This window comes from Alternaria infectoria (genome assembly GCF_024043175.1).
Source record: "Alternaria infectoria strain BMP 0036 chromosome Unknown scaffold_5, whole genome shotgun sequence".
In the NCBI taxonomy this organism is placed as follows: Eukaryota; Fungi; Ascomycota; class Dothideomycetes; order Pleosporales; family Pleosporaceae; genus Alternaria; species Alternaria infectoria.
In genome coordinates this window covers 1,044,124-1,070,791 of record NW_026250694.1, presented here as the reverse complement: position 1 = coordinate 1,070,791, position 26,668 = coordinate 1,044,124, and the positions used below count along the sequence as shown (strand labels likewise).

The following is a 26,668-nucleotide window of genomic DNA, read 5'->3' as shown; positions in this document are numbered from 1 at the left end:
TGCCGTGTCTCACGCGCGCGTGTATCGTGGCGGCACCGAGATCGAGGTAAGGCGGGGTGATGAGATCGAAGGTAAGCAATCGGCAGGCACCCGACGAGCAGCGGGATGCAAGACAGAGATCTGAAGTATGTCTCGGGCCGGATGCATGCGTGTGTTGGCTTGCAGCGAGCGTGCATGCAGATTGCAGATGTTTGGTGGGGCAGGGATGCGCGATGCGGGGATCGCTTGCAACTAGCGCCGACGCGTCCCAGTTTGGTTCCGACGCGTCTTGACACCTCAGGAAGAGCAGGCTACACATGTATGACGCCTTGGTAGGAGCTAAGGGTGCAGCTATCAACGGCCGTCGCTACCGTAGTATCTCAATATGAACCATTGCTAGTGTCTGGCTCAACATATAAACCGTGCATGCATTAGTTTGATGATACATCGCGGCTTCTTCATCAGGATAATGGTACAGGTGGAGCAATCTGATGAGATTTCGTTGTTGTTTCTAGCTTGGTCGACTGCAGGACTTCCTCAAGCCATCCTTCGTCCATCCGCATTACAGATATGTACAGCCCATCACCTCCTCATGTTCCTCTCTGTACATGTACACGAACCAGAGAATAGAAGCAGGTAATGGCAAATAGATACATGAAAGAATCGCGCGAAGGGTGATACAAGAGAAGCCAACGAATTCAGTCTGTGTGATGTAGAGAATGATACCAAATGAATTGTATTAAGGAAAGGGCAGTAGATGCCGTGTAGGTGATTAATGCTCTGGAGGCACGTAGACCTGTTTGTGTACTTGGTTTCGTGATGATTCTTAGATACTTGTTCTGAAGAACATGTGCAGGCAATGTTTCAGCGCTGCAAGGCCAGGAGAGATCCGTCTGAGGATGGGTAATAGTAACAAAGGAAATGAAGAAGCTCGCGAGGCAGCCTTCTTTGGACTGCTCAACGCTCGCCGTAGACAAGATGGGTATCCAGCGTTCCCTATCAAGAAATGTGAACTTTTGTCCGGGCCGACAGCTCCGCAACAAGGGGTATAGAAAAGAAACGGGGAGACACCCCAAAGATCAGATGCAGACTGTTGCCGCTGTGCAAAGATTCCGAGAGTGATGCAAGCCAAATGAAATCGCTCGAACGCCCCGGAATGGAAAAGGACCAAACGCCAATGCTGTGGGGATCCAATGCCATGCAGCAATCATCCATAACGCCGTGAATCAATCCGCCATGAGTTAGTTTAGTTTCGTTATAGTGTTGGTTGTTCGTTGTGCAGGCTTAATAAGAAGCCATGCGACGGGAAGCGGCCGTGACACGTCCGACTTCCAGGGAGTCATTGCCGAGGGCAAAGATATTGTTTCCAGATCTTGACCGGCCCATGGCTGTAGGGCTGTCTTCCATCTGGCAGTGCTGCCCGAAGGTGAAGGTGGTAGCACGGTTGAGTTTGGCACGCGACTTGAACTTGAGCTTGTTGAGGCCACGTTCACATGATTGTTCATGCTCTTTGGCATCCATGCGAAGGTAGTTTTGGGGGTAGCAGCGAGTGGCGTGTGAATGGTAGAAGGAGCTGTATCCGCCGTCGAGGATGTACACTTCAGGGAATGACAGATGAGGATATTGATGCGCGTTCTCCTTGCGATCTTGCGAGCGAACAAACTTGGCCCTGGTGTTGTTAGTGAATGGACCAAAGCCGAAAGATGAGATGAACTTACATCAGAGGAGCACGATGCGCAGAGTACTCGCAGTGAAGGACCAACAAAGTGTTCTCGCTAGACGGGGCCTGGAAGAGACGCTCGGCAAGCTTCTCCTTGTCACAGAAGTTCAATGCACCTTCAATGTGTCCACCATTGTATTCGTACTCGAAGCGGCAGTCAATGACGACCTTGTTGTCATACAAGTGATCATAAGCACCATCCAGCACTTCTACCAATGTCTCGTGGGTGATGCGAGGGAGACTCTCTGGCTCAGTAGTGGTGAAGTGGGGAAGCTTGAGAGTGTTGGCATCATCGACATCCATCACAGACTGGAGCCCACTGGGCTGGTAATCATCCTGTTCTTGCTTGGCATTCATTACTTCACCGGGGCTTTCGAACATGCTTAACGATCTGCGGAACTTGCTGGGACGACGAGAAGGAGGGCCGGCGGGTTTTCTGACGGCGGCAAGGGGGGAACCATTGGCACGGGCGGCAGTAGAGTTGAGAGAGAAAGGCTTGGGTTTTGAAGCGAAGAGAGAGCCGTTGGAAGTAGGACGACGTTCTTGGGGAGGCGAAGCAGTGAAGCACTCGTCCAAGCTGAGTGAAGACGAGTTCCGGGTGAAGTCACCGCAGCCAAACTGGAAGGCGGGCAGCGGAGTGCTCGATGGCTTGTCTTGGTCCTTAAACGACACAGTGTTAGTGGAGTAGTTCTTGTGGCGCGCAAGAGAGGGCCTGAGAAGATTGGACTTTCGGCGGTCGGCGGCTGACACGGGTCGGGGAACCTCGAGCGAGGGCGTAGAGTATGTGGGTGGGGTGGGTAGCTCGTCACATGGGGTGAGCATGTCGCTGTCGGAGCCGGGGGTAACCTCTGGGGAGGGAGAGGGTAGGGGCAGGCAGCGGTCGTTGATGAAGCTGAAGGGCGCCTTGTGGGGAAGAGGCGAGATGTCCATGGAGTCTGGTGCAAAGCCGGGCGAGGACGAGGGAATTGGCGGAGTCGTAACGCCTTCCCATCGAGCCAATGGGGTCGTGGTTTCTGTTTGTGCCTGTTAGCCCTTGTGCTTCCAGTTTGGAGTGCGCAGCCACTTACCCCGGGTGTCGATCTGGTGAAAGAGATTCGACGTGAAGAGCGACCGACGCGGCGTGGCGAGCTGGGGGCTGAAACAAGCGCGTTAGTGTGCTGCCAATATCAAAGGGACAAAGGAGGGATTGTACCTCTGGTCCATGTGCAGGTTGCTCGACATGTCGGCGGCCAGGCTGGTGGTGGGTGACGAGCCTCGCATGGGCTGCAGGGTGAAGTAGTCTCCCCCACTCTTCTTCATGCTGAGGTCGCGGAAGTTGAAGCTCTTGGGGCCCAGGCTGTGTGCTCCTCCAAACAGCGGCTTCGACTGCGGCAGGTCACGGCGGTATCCCCAGGGGCCGGGGATGGGCGGCGGGTGCATGGCGGCGAGCGGCGAAGACATCTCCATGGTGGATAGGTTTCGTGTTGGTCGTGGCTATCGTCGTACCGGGCAACGGGCGGAGCGAGCGTTTGCACGTCGGGTCTGAAGTGATGTCGGACGGGAGGATGCAATACTGGCGATAAGCATACAAGACAGGAAAGCTAATTCCAATCTCTGAAGATGCTGGTGGTGATGGTGTCGATGTCGGTAGAGATGCTACAGGCGGGCTCCGGACATGGGCGAGGCTGAGGCTGGGAGGGTCCGGGAGAGGGTCGGCAGGTGGATGGTGAACGAGGTAGCTCTTGCCGTAGTGATACTGGCGATAACCGTCGTCCAAGATCCGCTCAGCCAACTTAAGAGGGGATTGGGCCTTCTTGGGGACGAGAAGGGTAGAGAAGAGAGAAGCGGAGCCCGGTCACGCACTGGATTTGAGCATGCCGTGGTTGCTGGGGTAGCCCGCTGCTGGGCCAGGTTAGGGCCGACGACCAGGGCGTGGGCTTGAGAGCTAGGCGCTTGCACACACCGGAGGCCTCACTGCTCAGCACGGGACAAAGAATACTGGGGACTGGAGTTTGCTTGCCCGGCTATGCACCCACGCCCAAGCGGTGCTGTTGATCCGCAGCCTCTAATTCCGCCGCAGGTACACCGGCCCATGATTTGATCGCGATCCCACGCGTAGGCTGTCGCGTAGTCGCCGTGCAGCTGCAGCTAAGTCACGCTGCACGCCCGTAAACAACCGTTCGCAGCTGTTCCACCTCGCGCAGTACCCATTGAATAGCACCACGGCACGGCATCACGGCCACACTGCTCCAACGCGCGCTGCTTCAGTCCGGCCTCGATCTCAGATAAAGCTCGACAAAGCAGCCAAAGCGCACTCCTGCCATGGTTGCCAGAGAAGCAATTGCCTAGCTCGGCACGGGTCAGACGCAAGCGGAATGGATGCTCCCTGTAAGCCCAGCACGATACGTGAAACCATACGTTCGCTCTCCGCCTAAACTCGCGCCGCCGAGAGAATTTCTCCCTTCGGAGTGGTTCTGCGTGGGCTGCGTGGAGCGTCTAGCCGTCCTGCGTAACGTACCAACCGTCTCCCAGGGAAACCAGCTGCACTCGCTACCGAACGGCGACCCCTCTCTGCCCATCGTGTACACTATCGTGACTATCCAGATTCTATGCACGCTACGGCAGAGCGCTGGCTAGATTCGGCATCATCTACCCCATCTCCAGCCTCGTTCACGAAGCGCGAGCTGTTTTGATCAGGCAAGCTCGGTCTGCATCTGCGCATGCTTTCGTCATCGTACGGCCCAGCGACGAGCCTTGGCGTCGCTGCCAGGGAACCGCCTCGCTGTAACATGGCTTGCACGCGTGCCCATTGGCTGCCTCCTCTGTCGGCGACTCATTGGGCGGGCGGGAGATTTTCAGACTGTATTCGGTGCAGCGAGACCGACGTCGCAGGCGCCGCTGGCTTGACGACGTGAGCTCACCCCGGCCCGTTCGCCCTCTGATCCCCTTAGCCCTAAGCGGCTGCATAAAACAGGAATGGCTCCATCCAACGCGCTACCGCTCTAGTCCCGTGCTCGCGATCGAGCTCTCCCCTCTGGGATCGCGATGGCGACATGTTGCAAACGTCATAGGCAATAAGGCTGAGATGAACTGCCAACTTTGCTATTCTCGGCCGCCTGTTTGCGCCTACTGCTGCAAACCAGTTCAGACAACTGTCGACCTGTCGACCACCGACCCTCGCTAAGAGCCGCAACAACATGACAACAACAACAGACGTCAGCGCAGACCCGACATGGCTGTCGGAGAGGCCGGGGGCCGCTGTCATAGTTGCTGTGGTGCCATTTAGAGGCGAGCTGAGTCGCTGTTCGAGAACGGCGGCTCTGCCCACCACACGTCTGCACAAAACCTTCATAACGGCACACGATCGGCTGGACCCCACCACCAACGGGCTGACCCCTCCTTTTGTGGACCGCCAGACACACGACAAGCCTTCGCACGGCCAGCCTGTGGCGCTTGTTGCAAGCGCCTCGAAAAACCATCGTCTCGTCGCCAGGTGCGACGCGTCGAGCTTCGTATACACAAACAACCGACTTCGCGCCATCACCTGACCTAAATAGGTGAAGGCGAGTCTCACCACAGGGTCTGCGTCATATACCCCAGACCTCGGGACCCGCTTCACGACGCCGCCAGAGCAGGCCTCGCGTTTCGAGACCCTGAAAATCTGCACTCTCGTCACTGGTGGCAGCTTAGCCGTAACTCTTTGTCATGGTGTCTCGTCGTCCATATCGTGTCAGCACCTGGCCGGACGCATCCGACATGATGTGCAGTAAGAGCTTCATCATGGTGGACACTCTGTGTGAAGAAAAACTCTGCCCATGATTCTCAAGACACATCGCGGGACATGTTTCGGGCCCGAGGGTCACTCACCATGAAAACCCAGACAGCTCCTGGAGCTCCTTGAAGCGTTCACCAGTATCAGCCATCTCGGAAATTCAATCCCTTGCGTCGCGTGCATCCCGTTCTCGGCCAGCACGTTGCACATCAGACCCTCTTTCGTGTGACAAAGATTCACTTATAGTTACTATAGTAATGTACCTCGAGGGTTCGGCGTCCAACAAGAAGCACGGGTTTCACATCGATGCATGCGGCGCCTTCGCTTGCGGCCTGGCGTTTTCGGAAGGTGCGATTCCTGAGACAACGCGGGACGCTGTGACATGCGCTTTCCCTTTCAGCCTGTGACTGCGGGGACATCCGGTGAGCATCCGCATCGTCAGATTCAGATTACCACCACAAAGAAGGGTATATTTAAATCTGCAACGCGGTTTCGTCTTCCCGCGGGGTACATCCTCATGATTTTCCAAACATACCCTCGCGCATATCGTCCGTTGCCAATCTTTGCGATTCATCCCTCCGCATGACGGTGTGGTTTTGCCCGGCGCCTTTCGCATTTGCAACACTGTTGCCATGGCGATGCATGGGGTCAGACGCGCCTCATGTGTACCCAGCCGGTCCCTCTTTGCACAACTCTATTCGTATCATCCGAATACCCTCAAGAGTCAGAAAATTATGAGCATCCGAGCAAACTTTTCAAAATGTGCAAAAGGGGGTGGAGTTTGTGGCAGAGGCACCGACCATGCAATCTGCGATATCGATAGGAAAACCTCACCGCCTGCTCCTTTTCTTAGTGAACACGGTAGACAGTAACCTCACAGAGCAAGATTGCAATATTTAATGACTGGTAAGCCCGCTTCATTCTTACAGCAGGCAACTTGCGTTGCACGTGCTTCGTTTTCGCGGACCTAGATCATGTGATCTGTGTTGAGAGATTGCATCGTGACATCGTCGACAGACTGAAGAGGCTCGGGAGCGGAAATAACCTTGGACCGATCTTTGAGAACACGTTCCGCGCACCCTGGGATGTCGAAACTTTGCTTAGGTGGTGTTCTAGTGGAGAGATTGCATCCGATGTCATCTTGAGGAAGTACGGGTGTGGTCATCAGGGTCTTTGAGATCACGTCAATTCCATCCTAGGATGCCGAAAGCTTGCTAAATCGAGAGATTGGATCGTCTGTCATTTCGAGGAACTACAGAAGTGGTCATCAGGGTCTTTGAGATCACGCCTCCCCCGCCCTGCGATGCTCAAAGTTTATTTAGATGGTGTTCTAGTCGAGAGATTGCATCGTGAGTCAAATTGAAGAAGCTCGGGAGCGGCTGTCAGGGTCCAGGAGATCACGTCACTCCCATTCTGGAATGCCGAAAGTTTGCTTAGGTGGTCTAGTTGAGAGATTGCATCGTATGGCAAATTGAAGAAGCTCGGAAGCGCATGTAAGGGTCCATGAGATCACGTCACTCCCACCCTTGGAAGCCGAAAGTTTACTTGAATGATGTTCTAGATGCCGCGAGAGAAGGGATCAGAGCCTTGATGCGACCCGTGGAGTCAAGTTGACATGTCACCCCCACGAACGAAGCAACCAGACACCCAGCAAGACAGCGGTACAAATTAAACCATATTGCGCACGATGGTTACAATCTCCCGAGCATATATTTGGGGTAGAAGAACCTCTCGAATTAAACATCTACGGTTACATCGCGCTTCGATACACGTCTAATCCTCCCCGTTATCATGGTTGCTTAAAATATGCCTCATACCCAGGCCATCCCTTGCCCTGTCTTCCTGCTCGACCACACTCAACGGCAATCCCTTACCAATACCGCACAACACAAAAGCCGCCCACTTCCACCTGAACGGGTTGATCGCGATCGTGAACAAGAACCAGTAGATGAGCTCCGAGTACGTGAAGAAGTCGAAAGCGCCACCGGGAGCCTTGGTCTTGATGAACCGCGTCATATCGATCCAGCGCTTCATCCACCAAGTACGCGGCCGAGCGAGTGGGTCGACGAGGTACATGAGTAGGAAGCGCGTGTAGATGCCGATGTGGTAGTTGCCGACCGTTCCGATGGCGTTGACGTAAGTGCAGTTGTTTGCGCAAATGGAAGGGTGATCTGGTGGGAAGACCTGGAGGTACCAGTTTGGTGGTTCATATGGCTCGTTGAAGACCTCGTCTGGGAGGAAGCCTAGGCTTGGACGCTTGTAACCGGTCGCCGTGATGACGATGTCGGCTTCGACCAGTTTCTCGGACCCAGGTCCGTTCTTGGGGACACCTCGTGCGCGCTTGTTAAATTTGATGCCGGTGCCAGACTCGTCGTAGCCCAAGATATCGCCGCGGAGCCATGATGCTTCACCTGAGCGGATGAGGTCGAGGACTGAGTCGTTTACCATCGGTGTTTCGGTGAAGAGACCCTTTCCGCTGTTGGGTGCTGGTGAAATGTCGTAGAGATCGCGGTAGAAGAAGAGACGTAGGACATACTCCGGAATCCAACTGAAGATGGTCTCCATTCCGAATATGTTGAAAGCGAGAAGACTGTCGATGAATGGGTTTCTCGGAATAATCCATTTCTCGGATCGAGCCAGTACATTGGCGTGTTCTGCTTCTGCGCTGGCGACAAATTCAAGGGCTTCGACGGCTGAGGCACCGCCGCCTATAATGGCGACCTTCTTTCCTTTGGCGACTTTACCGTCAAGTTGCGAACTGTGCCAGATCTCGCCTTTGAAGTGCTCTTGACCGGGAAGTGTTGGCATCTTAGGGTCACCACAGGTGCCAATCGCAGCAATGACGCCATCGAATCGTCCGTGAGAGGGGTCGTTGATGATCCATCGTCCGTGAGGATCTTTGTACACCTTCTCAACACGTATGTTAAACTCCGTCTTACTCTCAAGACCATATCGCTCCCAAAGGGACCTGATCTGTGATACAATCTGCTGGCGATCCGGATATCCTTTGCTCCAGTGCACCGAAGGGTGGAATCGGTACATGAGCGAGTGGATTTGCAGACCAGACGTGTTGTTCACCCGGCTCCAAATTCCGCCGAGATTCTTTTTGGATCCGGCTTCGAAGATGTGACAGTCGAAGCCATGGCCGACGATGTGCGATGCAGCGGATACGCCTGTTAGGCCCGCGCCGATGACTGCAATCTTAGGGCGTACGAGGTTTGCATGTGGTGGCGGCGGTGCTGGCGAGAGCACAAAGTCGAGCAAATATTGTATGACTTCGTAGATGAAGAGGATAGGGTGCGTGAGGAAGTATTTGATGTAGCTCATGAAGTAGCCCATCGTGACGGATGACTTTCTCTCGTTGGGAGAGAAGGGAGATGGAGAGACGGAGGCGAGAAGATGGCTGCGGCATCTTGATATGCATGACCTTGATCCATTTTACGTGACGTTCAGCTTTTCACACGGAGCCTTGCGGAAACGTGCAGTTTCCGATGTTGTGTTTCGCATATTACGACTTGTGATGTCACGGTGGGCCCGTTGCATTGTCCTGCAGGTGACATGTGAAAGCCTTTCGGGCTGCAACGTTGCTTTTAACAGCACTGAGCCATCGTTGGGCTGGCTTAATTCCGCCTGCTGACAAGATGGGTAGTTGAAAGTATCCTTAAATTATTGAAAGTCAATCTTCCCACGTTTACTGCTTCCCAAGTAGTATCCTAGCAGCCAAAGTCGACCCAAGCTGATGGAACGAATGAGAGGCCTCGTCCGGATCGTCGACAGGGATGGGGCGGATAGCGAAGTTTGGAGCTAGGACCTGACGCTAGTGCGAAAGCGGGCAGCTCCTTCTATTTGCGCTCCACCCTCTAGCTCAATCCTTCCTCAACCACCAACGGTGGCTTTTGTAGCCATGTCGTTCTTCCGGGGTCAACCCGATGTAGAGACGCGCTTATGCACGGCAGTTAACGTTGCGATACAAGCCGGAGATCCGCATCAATTGCAGTCCATCGTACTGCTGGAGCCAGGCGAAGGCAATGTTTTCCCGCCAGACCATCAAGAGCTCATCCAGTCCTTGCAGCAGAATTACCCTGCAAACAACGAACAGTCCGAGAAACGTCTCGAAGATCTTGTCAGGCGAGTCGTCACTGAGACTGCAGAGTCTGAGGATGAGGAGGGCAGACCTATTCAGTCATGGGGTTCGCTGGTCACCTTCCTTGTCGGATGGATGACCTTTCTCCGAGACATGGACGCAGAGAATCTTGTGTTGATTTTCGAGCTGATGACAGATCTCCAGTCGTATGTTGATGGAAGTACCCATCAAAGTACTTCATGCTAACGCGACTCCAGACGAGCAAATAGCGCATTGCAGCATCCTACCAAAGGCATTCTGATGCTTCCCACCATCATGTACTATGCGAAGGTATTTGCAAGAGTAGCGATTGGATTAGAGAAGAGACCGGACTTGACGATGCATCTCATCACCACCGACGCGGACGAGGATGGCCAAAGCGAGTCATTGCCAGAGCGGGCAGCGAATATCGTGCGACAGGCCTTCATTATATGTCTCAACGACCGCAACACTGTACCCGGAGGTATTAAGGACGGTAAGCCTGACGGGAAGAAGGTTGGAATCTACAAGATGGCAAACATATGTTTGAAGACCCTCTTCCAGGCCGATAAGCTGGGGAGCTGCGAGACCATCTTCAACAACATATCGAACTCCTCACCACCATTACACATCTACCCGGCTGCGGAGCGCATTACCTTCCTTTACTACCTCGGGCGGTACCACTTCAGCAACACCAACTTCTACGGAGCTCAGCTCGTTCTGGAGCTAGCATACAGAGGTTGCCACGGGCAGTGTCCAAAGCAACGCCGCTTAATCGCAGTCTGCCTTGTCGCTGCCAACATACTCCTCGGTCGTTTCCCAAACGAACTCATCTACGACGACCCTGCATGCGTGGGCTTCCGGGAAGTGTTCGAACCGCTGTGTCGTGCGATTCGTAGGGGAGACCTCGAAACGTTCCGTCGGATAACGAACCTGGATCTTTCCCACCCAAGTGCCGAATTCATGATCAAATACCGTATTTTCTACCCAATCGGGAACTATTGCGAGCCCCTCGTATGGTGGTCACTCCTCCGCAAGGTATTCATCCTTACTGGAAGCATAGGGGAAGCATCGAAATCGGCTGCTTTGCTCGACCTCAACGCAGCTGTCCTTGTATTTCGCTTCCTAGAAGCGCGCTCGCTCATCAGGAACGCCGCAATGGCCGCGCAAGACCGTGGCCCCGGCCGTCGCAACTTTGGTCACATCTATCAAGACCATGCATCAACAAGCAAATCGACATACATCGACCCGGACTTTATCGGCATGGAAGGAGTACAGCCGTATACCCACGAGTATGATTTACTAGAGTTGGAGTGTATATGTGGCAGTCTCATCACCCAAGGTTATCTGAATGCGTACATTGCGCAGGCGAAGCAGAAGTTGGCCATCCAAGGTGTTAAGACGGGTAACCTGAGCGCTGGATTCATCAACCCGTGGGAAGTCAACAAGGAGAGGAACAAGGACGAGGTGCTCGGATGGAAGAAAGAGGCTGGAGGCGATGGAGGTCAGGTTGTCAGGCTTTCGTCCGCGGCACCGGCTGGGATGTAGAGGAAGGTTGCGTATGATACCCTGATACTGAGATCGGATAGGAATATATGCCAGTAAGACTCCATACGTTGTTTGCGCTAATATTGCGGATGAAAGTCCAGCCAAGAAGTCCCCAACGCCGATGTTCTTGCGTTATCTGCAAGGCACGAACCCACTCCTACGGTCGTACCGCCAGCACCGTTGTTACCCACCCATCACCAAAGCGTCAGCAAACTACGATGACCGTGTTGCTTCGAGCCCTCTTGTATTGTACTCTTTTCCCTCGTCGTGGTCTCGGATGATCTACAGTAGAATCGCTGTCACCTATATGCTGTCAGCACCGCATCGACAAAGTGTACTCCGCATACGTACTATAGGAATACTTTCTCGACAAGCCCATGCCTCGACGTCTGGCGAGCCAGGTCTTGAACGCGAACCCAACGCAAGGGATGAGTACGACGATCAAAACACCGAGCAATCCAAAGAGCGCTTCCTTAGACCATTGAGAGTTGGTGATGGATTCATCCGGAGGAGTTGCGTTAGGGGAGACAGCTGGGTGTGATTAGGACTGCGAGGCCGTAGACTGACTAAGCAACATACTATTTGAGGGTATTGCCGGTATTTGCATTGGAATGGGAGATAAATTGTCGCCCTAGAGAAGACGATGCCTCTGTAACCAAGACGGAGCATCCCTTGGCCTTCAAGTCAACTTCCGAGGCCTGTAGTCTATCTAAGTATCCTTTTCTTAGGGGCATAAAAGTGGAAAGATTAGACGCAATCAAGTATAGAGCATCGAAGAGTCCTTTTTTAGTAATCAAGTCTGAAAAGGGTTTGAGGTGAAAGTTGTAGTGATGTTCGATGAGATGTTTCCCTCGAATAATCAGCAGGGAGGGTGAAGGGGATTAAGTAGCACTTCAAAGGGCTGTGATTATTCGTGCCAAGAATTACTGTGGTTGGGCAGGCTGCGAAATCACCACATGACGCGGACTGTCTTAAGGTGGCAACGAAGATGAGTGCCAAGAACTTTCGTGGTCGGAAGTCATAACGGGAAAGGTCGTGAGCTGTACCTTAGCCTTCAGGCAGATAAGATTGATAGGCGGGACTACTCAAGCTAAGTAGCATGATGAGAACACGGACCTGACATAAATAATTGTGGTCTCGCCTAGAGCATGCTGAGTCTTGTTAGTTGTCGCTACGAGATGTGCATACACATAGCAGACCATTGACGGGGAAAGCCAAATGCTTCCAAGGTTGGTTGGCAAGGTCAGCTTTACAACCTTCTTCGTGAAATGCTTAATCACATAAGAAACTGCCCTTTATACAGATTCCAGAATAGGGCTTCTTTAATGTTCGAGCTTCTTATTGTGTTGCGCAGTGTGTGTGTGTTGAGCCTGCAAGGCGTTCCATTGCTGGCTACATAGGTACGCTTGTGGTGTGGGGATTCGCGGGTACGGGCGGGCCGCCTGCCATGCTAGCGAACCGCCCCGCGGTCGCGCGTCCGACACAAGCATCACCTTCACATAGTGCAGTTCACTTCGCTACGCTATAACACAGGCATCTCTCACTTGCGATTCTAGTGCCCTATCACCGACCGCCTTCTTGAATCCGCGATCGAATAGACGAGAGCCAGCGCGTGTGCCATAACCCCTTCTAATCATTCTCAACCCACCCTTCCATAAGATCCCCAGCCTGCATATGAAAGCCTAGCATGGAACAAGATATTGAGGAGAAGGGGAAGGGGAAGGAGCAGGAGCAGGAGCTGGATTTCACTCACCTGTCGTTTCCCGAACCGATCCCCGTCGAGGAGTTCAATGACCCCGCTGGCATAAACAGAAGCCCCGACGATGAGCTGCCAAGTTGTGGAGGGCATGGCACTTTGGAAATTCTACAAGTTACAGAGCTACTACGTGGAGCTGGCATTATCTGTTGTCTGGTTGGTATCTCCGCCCTGATCTATTACGGCGCCGGGAGGGTACGCAAGGTAAGCTAAATGACGGCCCGTTGTCTATCTTGTCTCAACGATTAAACTGCTCACATAAAGAACTAGGACTGGGAGGTGTGCGTACCCACAGAAAAGCTACAAGAAGCGTCCGCACTTCTAGATTCAGCCGAGATTTACGAAACCTATCCGCCTCGCCCACCCGCCCTGCGATCACTACTCCACACGTTCCCACGATTCAAAGTCGTAGGCAAAGCCATGTGCTTTACCTTAATTCCCTCGGATGACGCGCACATTGACTGCGTATCTCCCAATATTGAGCGTAGCCAGATGGGTCTCCCGTACCCAACACTAGACATATTCGCACAGAGTCTTCTCGACACCAACGATTTGGTCGCCCTCACAGACCTCATAGACGGCATGGACCTGACTGAGCAATGGGGCTTAGAGCATCTACATCTTGATGCCGAGAATGATTTAGCGTGGGTATTGCGAAAGAACGAGAAGATTCGAGCATCGGTTCCGCTTGACTTCACCTCGTGTTTTCTAGAACTTCCAAACCAACCAATCAACCTGAAAGAGACTTGGATTGGCATTGTTCGAACCAAAGAGCGTCGCATTGGAGCGGAATTGGCAGAGGGGTATTGGGCCACGCGGTTCCGTGGTCGGGCATCCGCGGATCCACGGTCTACAGAGAGGGATTACGTATAACGCGCGGGGGCAGCCGTGGTCGCGATGCAGAAGGTTCTGAGACAGCTCAAGTTATGACAACTATTTTTGCTACGATAAATGCTGCTTGGGAGCTGAGAAGATACAAGGATGGAAGTAATCGCTTACGTTAATTGGGCATGGTATAGTCTTAAATAGAACCATTGAGATCAGAGCAGAGAGACACAACTCGTTCTACAGATTTGCCTATTGCGATAGCGTCATACGAACCAATGCATCTCTTACATAAATAGTAGTAAGCCCCCCAGAAATCCCTTCTATATGGTTACAATGCCTCCATTATTCTCAGCTCCTCTGGGCGGAGCGAAGTCGTTCAACCCAGTACTAAAACCAGACGCGGAGGCATCCTCAGCTGCGCCACTGCGTGTTCGAAGCATCATTGTCCACACATAGCAAAATATCACTGTGAAAGCCCAAGTGGTCCAGTGTAATGCAATGGAGGCTTCCCCCAGTGACGGTTGTCTGTTCGAGGATATTCGTATCGCGTGTCCAGTTTGAGTACTTGCAACTGCTGCAGCTAAGGTAAAAGCTGATGCTGACCAAGCTAGTGCAAGCGAAGACTGTCTGTAGAAGTTCTGACGACGCTTTGAGGCTGTGGTAAGAGGTCCTTTTCGGTTGCGTTTAGTGTCGTAGAAGCGGAGAAGACCTAGGAGAAGGCTCAGGGTGAAAAGAAACGTCCCTATCTGGAGGACGTTGATGAAAGCCTCCGTCTGCAGCTTTATGATGATTTCGACAGCTGTATCAGGTATCGGAGCGTTTGGAGACGCTTTGTGAAGCCTTTCGACGATAGCGGCTTCCGAAGAAAATGCTGTCGACACACACGTGTCACCATTCGAGCTGAGAATGCACATTCCTGAAAGATTAGTTGACAAGAAATGAGAATTGGAGTAGCTTTTTTTACCATAGTAGGCTCCTCGAACTCGAATATCTCCGTTTGTTCTAAATTCAACCAGGTGAAGATGAGAAAGTCCTGGGGAGTTAGACGCGCAACCAGCGAGTAGTAAGCCTAAGTAAAGAGCGTCAGCAGTTTCCTCAAGTTTGAGGAGGTGGTGTCATACTGTAGAAGACAAATAAGGGGATAGTGAGTAAGTAGGTCAGCAGCTGCACTCCGATTCCTGGCTGTTGGAACATATTCTTCGGGATGGATGCGAATCAACCCTAGGACCAGTGATCAGGGCTTTGGCGAATGTTATAGACACAAAGGGTGTTCAAGACGGTAATTAGAAGTTCAAGTAGACTTTGTTGATTGATGATACTAGGTTTGAGGACTCCGTCAACCTTAAATACCCACGTACCAATGCAAAACCGCCATCACCACTCTGATCTGGCCCACATATGTCTCCTCGAACGCAGGCAATCCAAAAATAAAGGCAAGATTCGGTCAATTTTCGGCCTGTCTTTTGTTCAGCTACAACACTAGTGGATAATGAGGCGATTCGCCGCGGCGCAGTTAACCGCTGCTGTGCCACACAGGAAGACATCTTCGTGTCGACTGTACATCAACACCAACAGGCAGGTAAGTGGCTATGACGATTAGTTAATTAAACCGGGGAGTGTTGAGCCACCGCTTCAGATCATCAGGATGAGTTATTATCTGTCGGAGTCAACTGGAATATCGAATACGATTGCCCAGGTGGCGATGAGCCTAAATCATAACGATTCCAAAAGCTCCAGGCTTTATCGAGTATTTGACACGTTTTGGATCTTTCAACTTACTAAGTCTGAAAAAGAGTGTAACAATCAATGGCCCATAAATATTGCGCGCGCGGCAGGAAAGGATTCCCGCCTGAGAGCGGTTTCCTTTACTGCCCAGATGAGATGCTAGCGAAGCGCCATGAAATGCCCCGTAACACCAATGAGATGGCCAATGGGCTAGAAATATGGCGTGATGGTCGTCTTCATATATGTCAGTATTGTGATTGCCGACCCAGAACACCGTTTAGGTCCACCTAAAGCGCTATGATCGGACCATATCCGCTCTCATCACACACCTCCTTTCGAGGCAGGATAGCTCGCGCCAGGATTCTTGATGGCTAAGTTCGCGCGCGCTTTCAATCATGAGCTTACCTCGTCTGTTGGTGCCCAGGTAGTTTGAACTGCGTATAAAGAGGAACGAATTGTTCTCCTATGTTCCCTAGATCAGCTACTAGCATATCTTCGTCTTTCAGTCAGCTATAATTCGTTCTGCATATCATTTATCAACCTTCACTGTTGAATCCAGTCTTCCAATCGAACTTTTCATCGCCGGCATGTCTCGATCTCGACCAACTCAACAACGGCCCGGGACGTATACACATGAGCAGCAGCAGGCCTTGGGGGAAGCGGCAAATCGTGCTGCTGAAACTCATTTGTTCGCTGCAGCAGACTTCATGTCTCGGTTGTTCGAGGCCAACCGCGTTCCCTACGCCTTCATGGGCGGGTTTGCGCTGAAGCTTCGAGGAAGCTCTCGCGATACTAAGGACGTTGACATTGCTGTCGGATGTACAATGCGTCTTCTCATTGATGTTCTTTCCGCACAACCCAGGTGAGCAATTCAACGCCTCTGTCAGATGTTCAGCAACAAACTCAGTCTCTAGGGTCCGTCGCCCTGCTGGTCCCATGTCCCACGTCGTGCGAATCTTCGTTCATATTGGCGGCCAATTCAACCCTGGTGTGTCAGAGCTCTGGGTGGGTGTAGACATAATCCTTCGCGGTAAGTTTCCACCCCCATGTTCTCGAGGGTAACTAGTGAAAACAAATTGACAAGTTCTCCCACAGGCTCTCTCGGCGCCCCTGACAACGTTCAAACCTCATCGGAACGTGTGCCTTACAGCACCAATGCGGGACCAGGGCAAGCCCTTGTCATTGACATACTCAGCGCGATGGCCAGCAAACTGAATGCATTCTATACGAGACAAGAAGCAAAGGATCACGATGATATATGGTTCCTTATCAGGAAGTACCCTAATCAAGTCCATGCGATCAGAACACAATTGAACGCAACGCACTGCCAGTATTTTGTGGCATCCATCGCAAACACATATTCCCAGGAAACTATCAAGAGTGTTAAGACTATTTTCGGTGTCGCTTAGGGGTCAAGGTTGAGGTCTGGAACATACCAGGGTGGGACAAGCTCTGTTGCTTGACCCGAGAAGTAACGCACACTTCAGAACCAGTTTCTATCCCATTGGGTGGTAGGGAACGCTAGAGCAATATGTAGACGGATGATGGTGATTTACAGGGTGCATTTCTGGGTAGTTTGAATCTGAATTCTATTGTTTATGGAAAACCATGGCCATTTGCACCTGTCCAAAGGGGAGCCTAATCGCGCAAAAGCACTGTAGTTGCAACTTAACCTGGAAAGCTGCTTAATGCGTCCTACCTCCTTTCACAGTACGACTACAATGGTAGTGCCGCGACTTCTTTTGAATCTCCACTGCCTCTGAAGCGATGATCCTCTGGTAGCTGTGTCACTTCTCCTTAGTCATGCCCGATGTCGACGCCATTGAGCCACAAACCTTTGCAAAATACTCGTTCAGGTGTAGACTTTATACACTGATGTATGCACATCTTTAGTACGAGCCCGAAGAAAGACAATAGTACCATGGTGACGATGCCAAGTAAAGCAAAGATTGCCTCTTTCGACCATTGCGAGTCTGGTGCGTTTGGTATCGTGAGACTCTTTGGGGACGAAATGAGCGGTGCTGGACGATGATGTTAATATCTTCCATGCACTGAGTCCGCACAGGATAAAGTACAAGCTGTTGCCTGGGGAGGCATGACTCTTGATGATATTGGCCTGCGGTCAAACTCTCCTGCTTCGAGATATGCTAGAGCCACAACTGGTGATCAAACTGGTGCAGTCGATGAAAGCGAACACGAGAAGAGGAAGACGGCGATGCGAAGCGAGCTTGGAAGATCTCCAGTACGGGTGGCAGTGAGTTGGTAGAGAGCCTGGAGTTGCTGGAGGTTTTAGTCTTATATGGGCTATACGGTGCTGCGCGCGGGGCCGCACGATACAATCACTTGTACGGCAATCGACAATTCTTGCATCGCCAGATCAGGCGGTGTCGAATACATGAAATCGGATAAATCGGCACTCGGTCGTAGTCCGACACTGATGCAGTGCAACGGGCAGTGCAAGCGACCTGCCCTACCCCCGACCTCTCCTTAGCCTTTTGAAGTCTAGATTATTTATTGTACGTGTTGTAGTGCTTGTAAAGGTCATGTACTTACAGTATCGTTCGAAAGAGCTTCACAGACCTCATTGGCGTCTGAAAACTAAAACCCGCGACCCGGCCGTAGGCGAACCGCTAGTGCTTGAACCCCGGGTAGCATTAGTTCGAATTATGGCTTGCGGCACCGTAATCGCGCGATGAAGGCTGGAAGAGTATGTTTGTCGGTCCAAAGAACCGAAGAAGATCAACTCTACAAGGTCCATTTCGTATGATCTATCTTACACCACCGCTTGTTGTCCGTCTATTGCCCGACGTTAGTGAAGCGCAGGTACTTCTTGACCTCCCTAACATCGCCAAACTTCTTCCTGGCATCCTCAGTGCTGACGCTGGGTGGCACGATGACGTCTTGGCCCTTCTGCCAGTCAATAGGCGTAGCAATACCCTTCTTGTCTCCTGTCTGCAGGCTGTCGATAACTCTCAGTACCTCCGCAGTGTTCCTGCCCGTGCTTGCGGGGTATGACATTGTGAGGCGGATCTTCTTCGCTGGGTCGATGATGAAAACCGAACGGATCGTGAAGGCAATGCCGCCGTTCTTCTGGAGCGCATCGAGGTCGTCTTGCGAGATCATATCGTAGAGGAAGGCGACGTGGCGGTCGGCATCGGCGATGATGGGAAACTGCACGGTGGTGTTGGAGGTCTCGTTGATGTCGGCAATCCACTGGTCGTGAGAGCTCAGGTCGTTGGCGCTCTATAGCAATGTCAGTAGGCCGATCTTGATCTGTCAATGAGCCGATAGACGCGTACCAAGCCAATCATCTGGACGCCTCGCGCATCGAATTCATCCTTGAGCTTTGCAAAGGCTCCAAGCTCAGTCGTACACACGGGTGTGAAGTCGGCAGGGTGGCTGAAGAGGATAGTCCACTTGTTGTCCAAGAACTTATGGAAGTCCTACTTGAAGTCAGCATGCGTTGCGCAGCATTCGTCGGAGAAGCTTACCATGTCGCCATGGGTGGTCTTTGCCTGGAAGTTAGGCGCTGCGCGTAGTCAGTACCGTTGATCTGAGATATACTCCAAACACTGCATACCAATGGATCCCAGCCTCAGTCGTGGCTGCTCAGCTGGAAGCGCGATTCCGCGACGGAGTAGCGGGGCAGCAGGGCGCTGTACCCTCAGGGCAGGACGCGCCGAAGCGCGCAGAGCTCGAGAAGCTGCACGAGGGAAGAATGAAGCCATTGTGAGGTTTTCAGAATACGATCAGGTATCTGAGATGTGTTCTGGAGCTTTGGAGGGTGGTTCGCGGCGGCAACGTCGATTAGTAAAACGGGGACTTTTCGACATGGCGTCATGTCGAATCAAAAAGCCCCGCCGGTCCGAAATCGGCCGTCTCTACCTCTTCGTGCAGTAATAATTCCAACACCGCTGAGGCATTCTGTCGGACATCCATCGCAAGCATCCGGAGTTGTACGTATTGATGTTGCGCGCGGACAGCAGCAACGACCCCCCTGCCACGCGTGTGCCACGCGACGGTATCCAACATGACGTCAGCGTGCGTGCATTAGCACCAGCGAAGCCACCGAACATATCTCACACCTTTCCATCGACTTTCCCATCCTTGATGGTTATGTCCAACTCATCCTCTGAAGCCAGCATGATTGGAACAGTGAAACCCTTCCACAAACGGGCGGGAACCCTGTCGCCTTCTCCCTCTTCCTTCTCCAGCTCACCACACCACCATGTGCAACCCTTTGGACGCATCCGAACTATATATCGGCCATCCTCAAGGCTTCGGAGCGTGCGTCCAATATCGAATGAACTGACTAATGGGATTCCAGGTTTCAAAGTGACCAACTCATCCATCTTGGCTCTCAGGTCGGTTTTCGCATGCCGCAATTGGCAGATGCTGGTCTGTTGCCTGTGCATCATTTTACCAGTCGCGGCATTGACGATGAGAAAACTTGATGTGGGCAGACGATTCAGCTCTGACTGATCAATGACCCTGCGGCGACCGTCGAGGGTATTCGTTTCGGTAGCTGAAGGACCCCATGGGACGAGGAACTTCTGCTGGCCCCGTGACTGTACGGTCACAGTCTCGGAGCCACTATTAACGACAGTGATTTCCAACGATATATCATTGACGAGACACATGCTCGTCACTAGTCGCGGTGGAAACTTTAGGTCATCGACGACCTTGAAAGCTGCATTACCGTGGCGCCAGCTGTTGACTAGTCTCACTTCCTCGCCATCTCCGTCGCTGTCGGCAAAATCCTCTCGGCCACTGTATGTCCATTTCTTGACGCCAAGGTCGCGACTTGCGATTCTTATTCTGTATCTTTTTCCCGGCTTCAGGACCAACGCTAATACGCCCTGGAGATCAACACCACATAGGTATACTGTGATATCATGTCTCCAGCTCTTTGTTCGATGAACCCGAGACGGAACTGAAATGCAACCTCGCTTGTTCGCATCAACCTCTCCAAGCGAGCTTACATCCACTTCAACCCATTGCCTAGCTTCCCCGGGGCGTTCTTCATACAGGGTTAGCAGGCCATGCGCTATGGCGTAAGGCACATCGAAGACTGAACCGACTGTGTCAATAAGTATTGATCGAGGGTCTGTATCAGACTTTTGTAGCCGACAAAGACCAAACACCACACTGAATGGTAACTTCCCTGATGCGTCGAAGACGTTGTAGCGGCTGTGGAGCTGAACGTGAATCGGAAATTTGGTCATTGCGGCTCGTACGTGAGAAGAGCAGAAGAACCTGTGGATACACGAGAAGTAAGAGTGAAAGCCGTTCTTGAAGATGAGTCATCTTGCAGGTTTCATTCGCTTTCCTATTAGGCCTTGAGCATAAGCACGAGATAAACACTCGTTATTGCCTGCCGTCGCGGACATGCCACGCGAGTGCCCCACTCCGAATCTCGAACATGACGTCATCCCGCGTCGTCAAAGCCCGAGCTCCTCATGAAACTTGGTCGCATGTGGCTGGGGATCAGGGCCACGCGCATCGGGAGAAACAAGAAACGAAAAGCCGTTGAAGACCCGTCCCGCATATTGAAGACCGTTGTGTTCGCCCTCAATCCGTCTTCGGCAGCGCCTGCCTAGCTACACTCGCTTTCCCATCGCCCAATATGTCCATAACGTCCTTCGACAACAAGCCCGGAACAGGCGGCTTCCTAAAATTCAACTCCGGTCCGCCGCGCATATATCTCACCTGCGCACTTCCGGCACCAGAGAAAGCGCTGCTGTCCTGGCGCGAAGAAGGCTACGATGCGCAATACCTGCCTTACGATACCAACACGCAAAACCAAACAGCCTACATCCGGTCCCTCAAAGAACTATCTATAAATTTGAACCTGGGCGAGAACTTCGCGATTATAGCTTATGGCGATGCAGCGAGTGTCGTCTTGAAAACAGCCCAAAAACCACTGGCGAAATGCTGCGCAATCATAGCATTTTACCCCAGCGTGTTACCGAGCCCAAAGACCATGTACCCGAATTCGCATCAGTTGCAAGTCCACATAGCGGGACTCAGCCAGTCTAGCCCAAGACCGGATATGTGCGAGTGGAAGCTGTATCGGTACGAGAAGTGTGCCACAGGGTTTGCGGACCCATCGTCGCGAGCGTACTCGGAGGTGGAGGCGAACCTGGCATGGACAAGAGCGCTGGCATGTATACGGAAAGGATTTGGGAAGAACGTGGATCTTGAATCGATTGCGCTGAGCCACTGGAACGCGAGGTTTGAGGACGACGACCCAGATCGCGCGAGTATGAGTGTGGTGAAGAACATGACGCAGGATAGCCCACATGTCACAATCTTGCCGACTATGCAGGGTGGGGTGGGAAGGAAGAAGCTTGCGGAGTTTTACGGAGAGTTCTTCGTACCTAGTTTGGTGGAGGACTTTTTCATACGATTGGTCTCGAGGACTATGGGTGTCAATCGTATAGTGGACGAGATGGTCGTGTCTTTTACGCATTCGGACGAGGTTGACTGGGTGCTGCCAGGTGTACCGCCAACGAACAAGCGAGTGGAGATACCCATGGTCAGTGTCGTGGCGGTAAGAGGAGACAAGCTGGTTTCAGAGCACATGTATTGGGATCAAGCTTCTGTTCTTGTGCAGGTCGGCTTGCTGGATCCCAGGATGGTTCCGAAGAAGTTGAAGAATGACGGATTGAAGGCGATGCCTGTCGTGGGGGTGGAGGCAGCAAAGCAGTTGGTTGAACCGCAACAGAACCGATACAATAAGCTGTTGCAGATGCACGGTCTCATGGATGGGTTGAACGGTAACTGAACAATGTCGCATCTTTCCAGCGCGGTGTTTTGGAGTAATGCTTGGAAGAATCGCTTCATCGAGCCTAGGGGTTTTGCTGTAGCTGTTTGCTCAGATCTCCAATACTATCCATTATCGAAGTTCACCTTCAAGTCAATTCTGGGATTGTCTATTCTCAACCGATGAAACTGCATGTCGGCAGCTTGTACTCATGGAGTACCCAGTACTTCCGCCTCACACCCTCCCATTCGCCCTTATCATCCAGATTTGGTACAGGAACCGTTTCCCACTCCGTGTCGAAACCAGCCTCGAAAAGATCGAATTCTACGATCTTGTTGTAAACATCGTAGACAATCTGGCGGTCTGCTCCCATGCCGTTGAAGAAGCCAAATTTGCCTCCCTCGCCATCGGAACCACCAGCGGGATCGAGGAGCCCGATGACATGTTCGGTGAAGAATTCGCGCAGTGCTTTGTACTCTTCGGCGAAGGTGTCAAAGTAGATCGCGTCGAATAGCTCGCCCTTTTCGATAAGACCTGGTACTATATCCTGCCAACGGCCCTCGTGGATGACGACTCCCGGCTTCTCATGCCATCCCTGCTCTTTCATGCGCTTGATGACATCTGGGTGTGCCTCGATGATGTGGTGAGCTTTTGGCTTCTTTTCCTGCAAAATACCGTCGATGATACCCATTCCATGACCGACGTTCAGAACGCGAAGCCCTTCTGTCGGTACCAGTAGTTCCGCAGATTTGCGCATAAGCGTTGTCTCCCACTCCATCATGACTCCATTCGAGGAATCGTCCAGTAATCGGTCGCGGTCGAATGTGAGCTTGGAAGAGAGGTAATTTGGGTTCTCAGTTGACTCGTCGCCTTGCGCTTCTTCCTGGCTGATGTCTACTACCTCGACGCCCTCAGCCACTTCTTCAACCTCATCTTCCTCCTCGTCCTCTTCCTCGGAATCATCGTCTCCAAGAAGCTGGTATTGTTCCATGCGACTCAGCAGCATTTCCGCGCGCACGCCTGCGTCGACACAGAGCTCGTATAGTTCCTTTAGGCGCAATCGATGCGCGATGCATCCCGGTGTCTCGCCATTTGAATCCAAGTCGTTCCATATCGCACCGTTCTCGAACAGGAATTTGATGGTCTTTACAGCGCTGTCCATTTCGTTCTTCGTATCCTCCGCCCCATCCGCTGCCTCTCCGTTTGTGTTTCCGTTGACTTGTTTTGCGTCATCTTCGTCGGGCTCACAGGCAGCGATTGCGGCGTGCAGAGGCGTAAAACCAGTCTCGGAATCTTGGACGTTCGCGGAAGAGTTGCGCAGAAGGTTGCGGAGGGAGGCGGTGTCGTGGTTCGCAGCGGCGAGCAATATGCTCTGCGTCTGGAGATCGGTCTGAGTATCGAATTCCGGGTCGTCCATGATTATTTCAGTAGTGTTGGCGTTGTGTTCGCAAAGTATCTGGAGGGGCAGTTGAGGGGCCTGGAAATTTACTGAGACGCGAGTCATGCAGGGTCCAGCTGGTGGGTGTCGCGATGTCAGTGATATCAAGGCCAAAGCGACACAGAATTGCATGAATGTGAGTACACTAAAATAATTTAGCAACACACATTCAAGCTCGGATACCCCACTATCAAGTGGTGCGCTATGCATTCCCAACAAATGGCACTACTTCCTCTACAACTCATCGATAACACTTGAGTCCAACATCTTCTCCAGCTCCTCCCTCAGAGTGATCGTCCTGTTATCCTGCTTTGCTAGATACCCATCCTCCTCGACCAAAAAGTCTATCATCCCATCATCCCACCGTCCACTCCAATTATGATGCTTCCAAACAGCCTCCACAACTTCCACATCCGCATCCACAGTTTTAGCCACATATTCAAACACGTTCTTCTCCTTCGGCGAATTCGTGAATACGTCCCGTGTCTTGTCAAGCGCCCTCACAAACTCTACAATGTCCTTGCGCCTCGAGGAATTTTCGAGAGCCTCCGTAGTAGAGAAAAGCGCATAGACCTCTCGGTAGATCGATGCGTTTTGGAAGATGATCGCGTCGTCTCCCAAAGCCCTAGCGCCAAGCTCAACAGAAGTTTCCCAAATACCGAACGCATCCAGGCTTCCGTTGTTGAGAAGGTATGGGAGAGTATCGTTTGCACACGGCGTCTTCATGCACCACCACGCATTAACCCCTTCGTACTCATGATCCTGCACACCAACACTACTCATCATATTGTGTACGAACACCTCCGCACTCGAACCCAGAAAGCTGCCAATCTTCTTGCCCTTCAGATCTTCAAGTTTGTTGATACCCTTCCTTCTATCGGCGACGAGGCGGTACGAAACCTCACAGATGACGTAGATGAGGCGGATGTTACGGTGATCGACATATTGTCTGATACTTGGTGTTTCGGCGTTGGCGCTGAGGTCGACGCTTTGGTTGGAAAGGATGTCAGGGACACCACCTGATATGAGAATTGCAGGCGTACTGCCGTTGTAGAAGTTCTCGATGGCGTAGGGCTGAGGCGTCCGCTCTATCCAAAGGGGATAGGATGCGATTGTAAGTCCGACAACATTGTGAAGCTGGATGATAACAACGGCGAGCAGAAGGAACGACAACATCATGCTTCGTGTGAGCGATGAGCTATCTGATTGTGACAATGAAAGGTAATCTTCGAAACTCGAGCTTAAATGTGTCTACTTGCGTCCCGGTTAATGCAAGAACTCTGTTACGCCGGGTCAATACGAAGTCTTGGAATTCTGCATGCAATTACAGCATCCCGATCGATGACGTCGAAGCAGGGATCAGTGCATTGAAGTGGTTACCCATATAGGATTATTGCAGGGTACATCGCCCCATCTTGGCATTCTACACATAGGCTGTCGAATTGGGGCGTAAAAGAGACGCACGATACTCAAAGCGACGCGGAACAGTCTTGAAGATCTGCTGCATACCACGGTTAGACTGTTGGAGATAAGCTTGCTACTAGAATGCGTTTTAGCCGATGCAGTATGAACGCATGATGAGACAGAAAGCACGTCAGAGGAAAGAACAAAGACATTAAAGCTTCCCATGTCTGATCGGGTCGCTAATGAGATGGAATTCAGATTTGGCTTTCGCCATGCCTACCTACCGTAACGCCGTAGTACCAACATGGTCGGATCGGGTGCGCATTGTACGCATCTGTAGAAGAATGCGAAGGTACGTATATTCGTTGTACAGTAGCCTTAGTGAGACTGTATCCAGCCCAACATTTGACCGAAAGCTTGGGCTTGTGACTGCTTGATCTTGGCATCCTCATAGTCTCCGTATACAGCAAAACCATGAGGTACGCCCTCGAATACCTGGATCTCATGCTCGACTTTGTTCGTCTCCATGGCTCTGCGACCAGGTGTCAATGCGTCTTCTTCGGAGAACATGGGGTCATCTTTGACAGCGGCAATGTACACGGGCGATTTGACAGCCTCGAGATCCTCCTTGTATGTCATGGTTGGGTGCGCAACAGCGCCGGCCCTGAGAACGGGCTCTTTCTTGACCGTGCCTTGCTCTACATCTTTCTGGGTTTCTTGGCCCCAGGCAACAGTGTCAGGCAGCTCGGATGCCAACATCAGGATGTACTTGGCGCCGAAACAGTAGCCGATGCCATAGATTCCTCCACCGTTGGCAACAGCATCGGCGTACTCTTCCTTTGCACTCTCAACAACCTTGTGAAGCAGCGGAAGGACCTTTTCGGGAGTATGCCGAGCGAGCCACATGTCAATCATGAATGACTTGATGCCCTCTGCGGTCCTCAGCTTGACCGATTCTAGCCATGACGCTTCCTTGGGTATCTCTGTCATATCAACAGTATTCGGCGCTGGGTCGTTGTCAAACTGATCGGGCATGACGACGAGGTAGCCTTCCGAAGCGTACTTGTCAGCCTGCAGCTGGTTGTTTGTGGACTTGACGCCAGTGCCGCCTGTCAGCATAAGCAGGAGCTTTGAGGGCGAGTGTGGGTAGTCGGCCGGTTTCGCAATGTAGCATTCGACGCCGCCTAGCTTTGTGAGGTCGCCGGTGGGTTTCTCGCCGGAAGGTGTTGGACGATCTGTGGTGCAGTGTTCCTGGATAATCAGTATATGGTAGTAAGAGCTGGGGTACTAGATGCAGGTATCCACAACACACTCAAAGTGTCTTGAGCAACAGAACCTTGGGCATGCATATGCAGCTTCCCTTGACAATGACTTGACTTACACCCATGCTTGGCCCTTCTTGCGCTCTGGTGTCTCCGGGGAAGACGCTCTCCGCTGCTGCCTCTTGGGGTTGCTCTTGGGGCTTCTCCTGCGCATCACTCTCGGGTGCGCGCGTAGCGATGTCGTTGTCCGCCATGATGTTTGTAAATTGTGTAGTGTTGAGTCGATATACGCGAAAGCTGGTATGAGTGAGCTGCAGCTGGCTGTGAAGGGTCCAAGCCAATTACGTAGCCCCGCACAGCCCCAGAGCCACTTGGACGCGTGGATGCGG

The 26,668-nt window shown here is 52.3% G+C and overlaps 8 protein-coding genes across 8 annotated transcripts; 2 read left to right on the top strand and 6 right to left on the bottom strand.

Moving 5' to 3' along the window:
- Window positions 1-1,263: 1,263 nt before the first annotated feature.
- Window positions 1,264-3,145, bottom strand: J4E92_004014 (uncharacterized protein; the record flags this gene model as incomplete). Its single annotated transcript, XM_051495407.1, has 4 exons — window positions 1,264-1,648; window positions 1,698-2,712; window positions 2,767-2,834; window positions 2,892-3,145. 4 exons carry the CDS (start codon window positions 3,143-3,145, stop codon window positions 1,264-1,266), a joined length of 1,722 nt encoding a protein of 573 aa, XP_051354426.1.
- Window positions 3,146-7,223: 4,078 nt separating this feature from the next.
- J4E92_004013 (uncharacterized protein) lies at window positions 7,224-8,789 on the bottom strand (the record flags this gene model as incomplete). The annotated part of the gene is made up of 1 exon (XM_051495406.1): window positions 7,224-8,789. One exon carries the CDS (start codon window positions 8,787-8,789, stop codon window positions 7,224-7,226), a length of 1,566 nt encoding a protein of 521 aa, XP_051354425.1.
- A 565-nt stretch (window positions 8,790-9,354) lies between these two features.
- Window positions 9,355-11,100, top strand: J4E92_004012 (uncharacterized protein; the record flags this gene model as incomplete). Its single annotated transcript, XM_051495405.1, has 2 exons — window positions 9,355-9,740; window positions 9,792-11,100. 2 exons carry the CDS (start codon window positions 9,355-9,357, stop codon window positions 11,098-11,100), a joined length of 1,695 nt encoding a protein of 564 aa, XP_051354424.1.
- Window positions 11,101-18,205: 7,105 nt separating this feature from the next.
- On the bottom strand, window positions 18,206-20,435 carry J4E92_004011 (uncharacterized protein; the record flags this gene model as incomplete). Its single annotated transcript, XM_051495404.1, has 6 exons — window positions 18,206-18,652; window positions 18,709-18,852; window positions 18,901-18,938; window positions 18,990-19,014; window positions 19,495-20,221; window positions 20,392-20,435. 6 exons carry the CDS (start codon window positions 20,433-20,435, stop codon window positions 18,206-18,208), a joined length of 1,425 nt encoding a protein of 474 aa, XP_051354423.1.
- Window positions 20,436-21,035: 600 nt separating this feature from the next.
- On the top strand, window positions 21,036-22,196 carry J4E92_004010 (uncharacterized protein; the record flags this gene model as incomplete). The annotated part of the gene is made up of 1 exon (XM_051495403.1): window positions 21,036-22,196. One exon carries the CDS (start codon window positions 21,036-21,038, stop codon window positions 22,194-22,196), a length of 1,161 nt encoding a protein of 386 aa, XP_051354422.1.
- A 154-nt stretch (window positions 22,197-22,350) lies between these two features.
- Window positions 22,351-23,679, bottom strand: J4E92_004009 (uncharacterized protein; the record flags this gene model as incomplete). The annotated part of the gene is given in 2 exon segments (XM_051495402.1): window positions 22,351-23,652; window positions 23,671-23,679. 2 exon segments carry the CDS (start codon window positions 23,677-23,679, stop codon window positions 22,351-22,353), a joined length of 1,311 nt encoding a protein of 436 aa, XP_051354421.1.
- Window positions 23,680-23,847: 168 nt separating this feature from the next.
- J4E92_004008 (uncharacterized protein) lies at window positions 23,848-24,792 on the bottom strand (the record flags this gene model as incomplete). Its single annotated transcript, XM_051495401.1, has 1 exon — window positions 23,848-24,792. The coding sequence occupies one exon, from the start codon at window positions 24,790-24,792 to the stop codon at window positions 23,848-23,850; it is 945 nt and encodes a 314-aa protein (XP_051354420.1).
- A 603-nt stretch (window positions 24,793-25,395) lies between these two features.
- On the bottom strand, window positions 25,396-26,533 carry J4E92_004007 (uncharacterized protein; the record flags this gene model as incomplete). The annotated part of the gene is made up of 2 exons (XM_051495400.1): window positions 25,396-26,268; window positions 26,399-26,533. The coding sequence occupies 2 exons, from the start codon at window positions 26,531-26,533 to the stop codon at window positions 25,396-25,398; spliced, it is 1,008 nt and encodes a 335-aa protein (XP_051354419.1).
- Window positions 26,534-26,668: the final 135 nt, after the last annotated feature.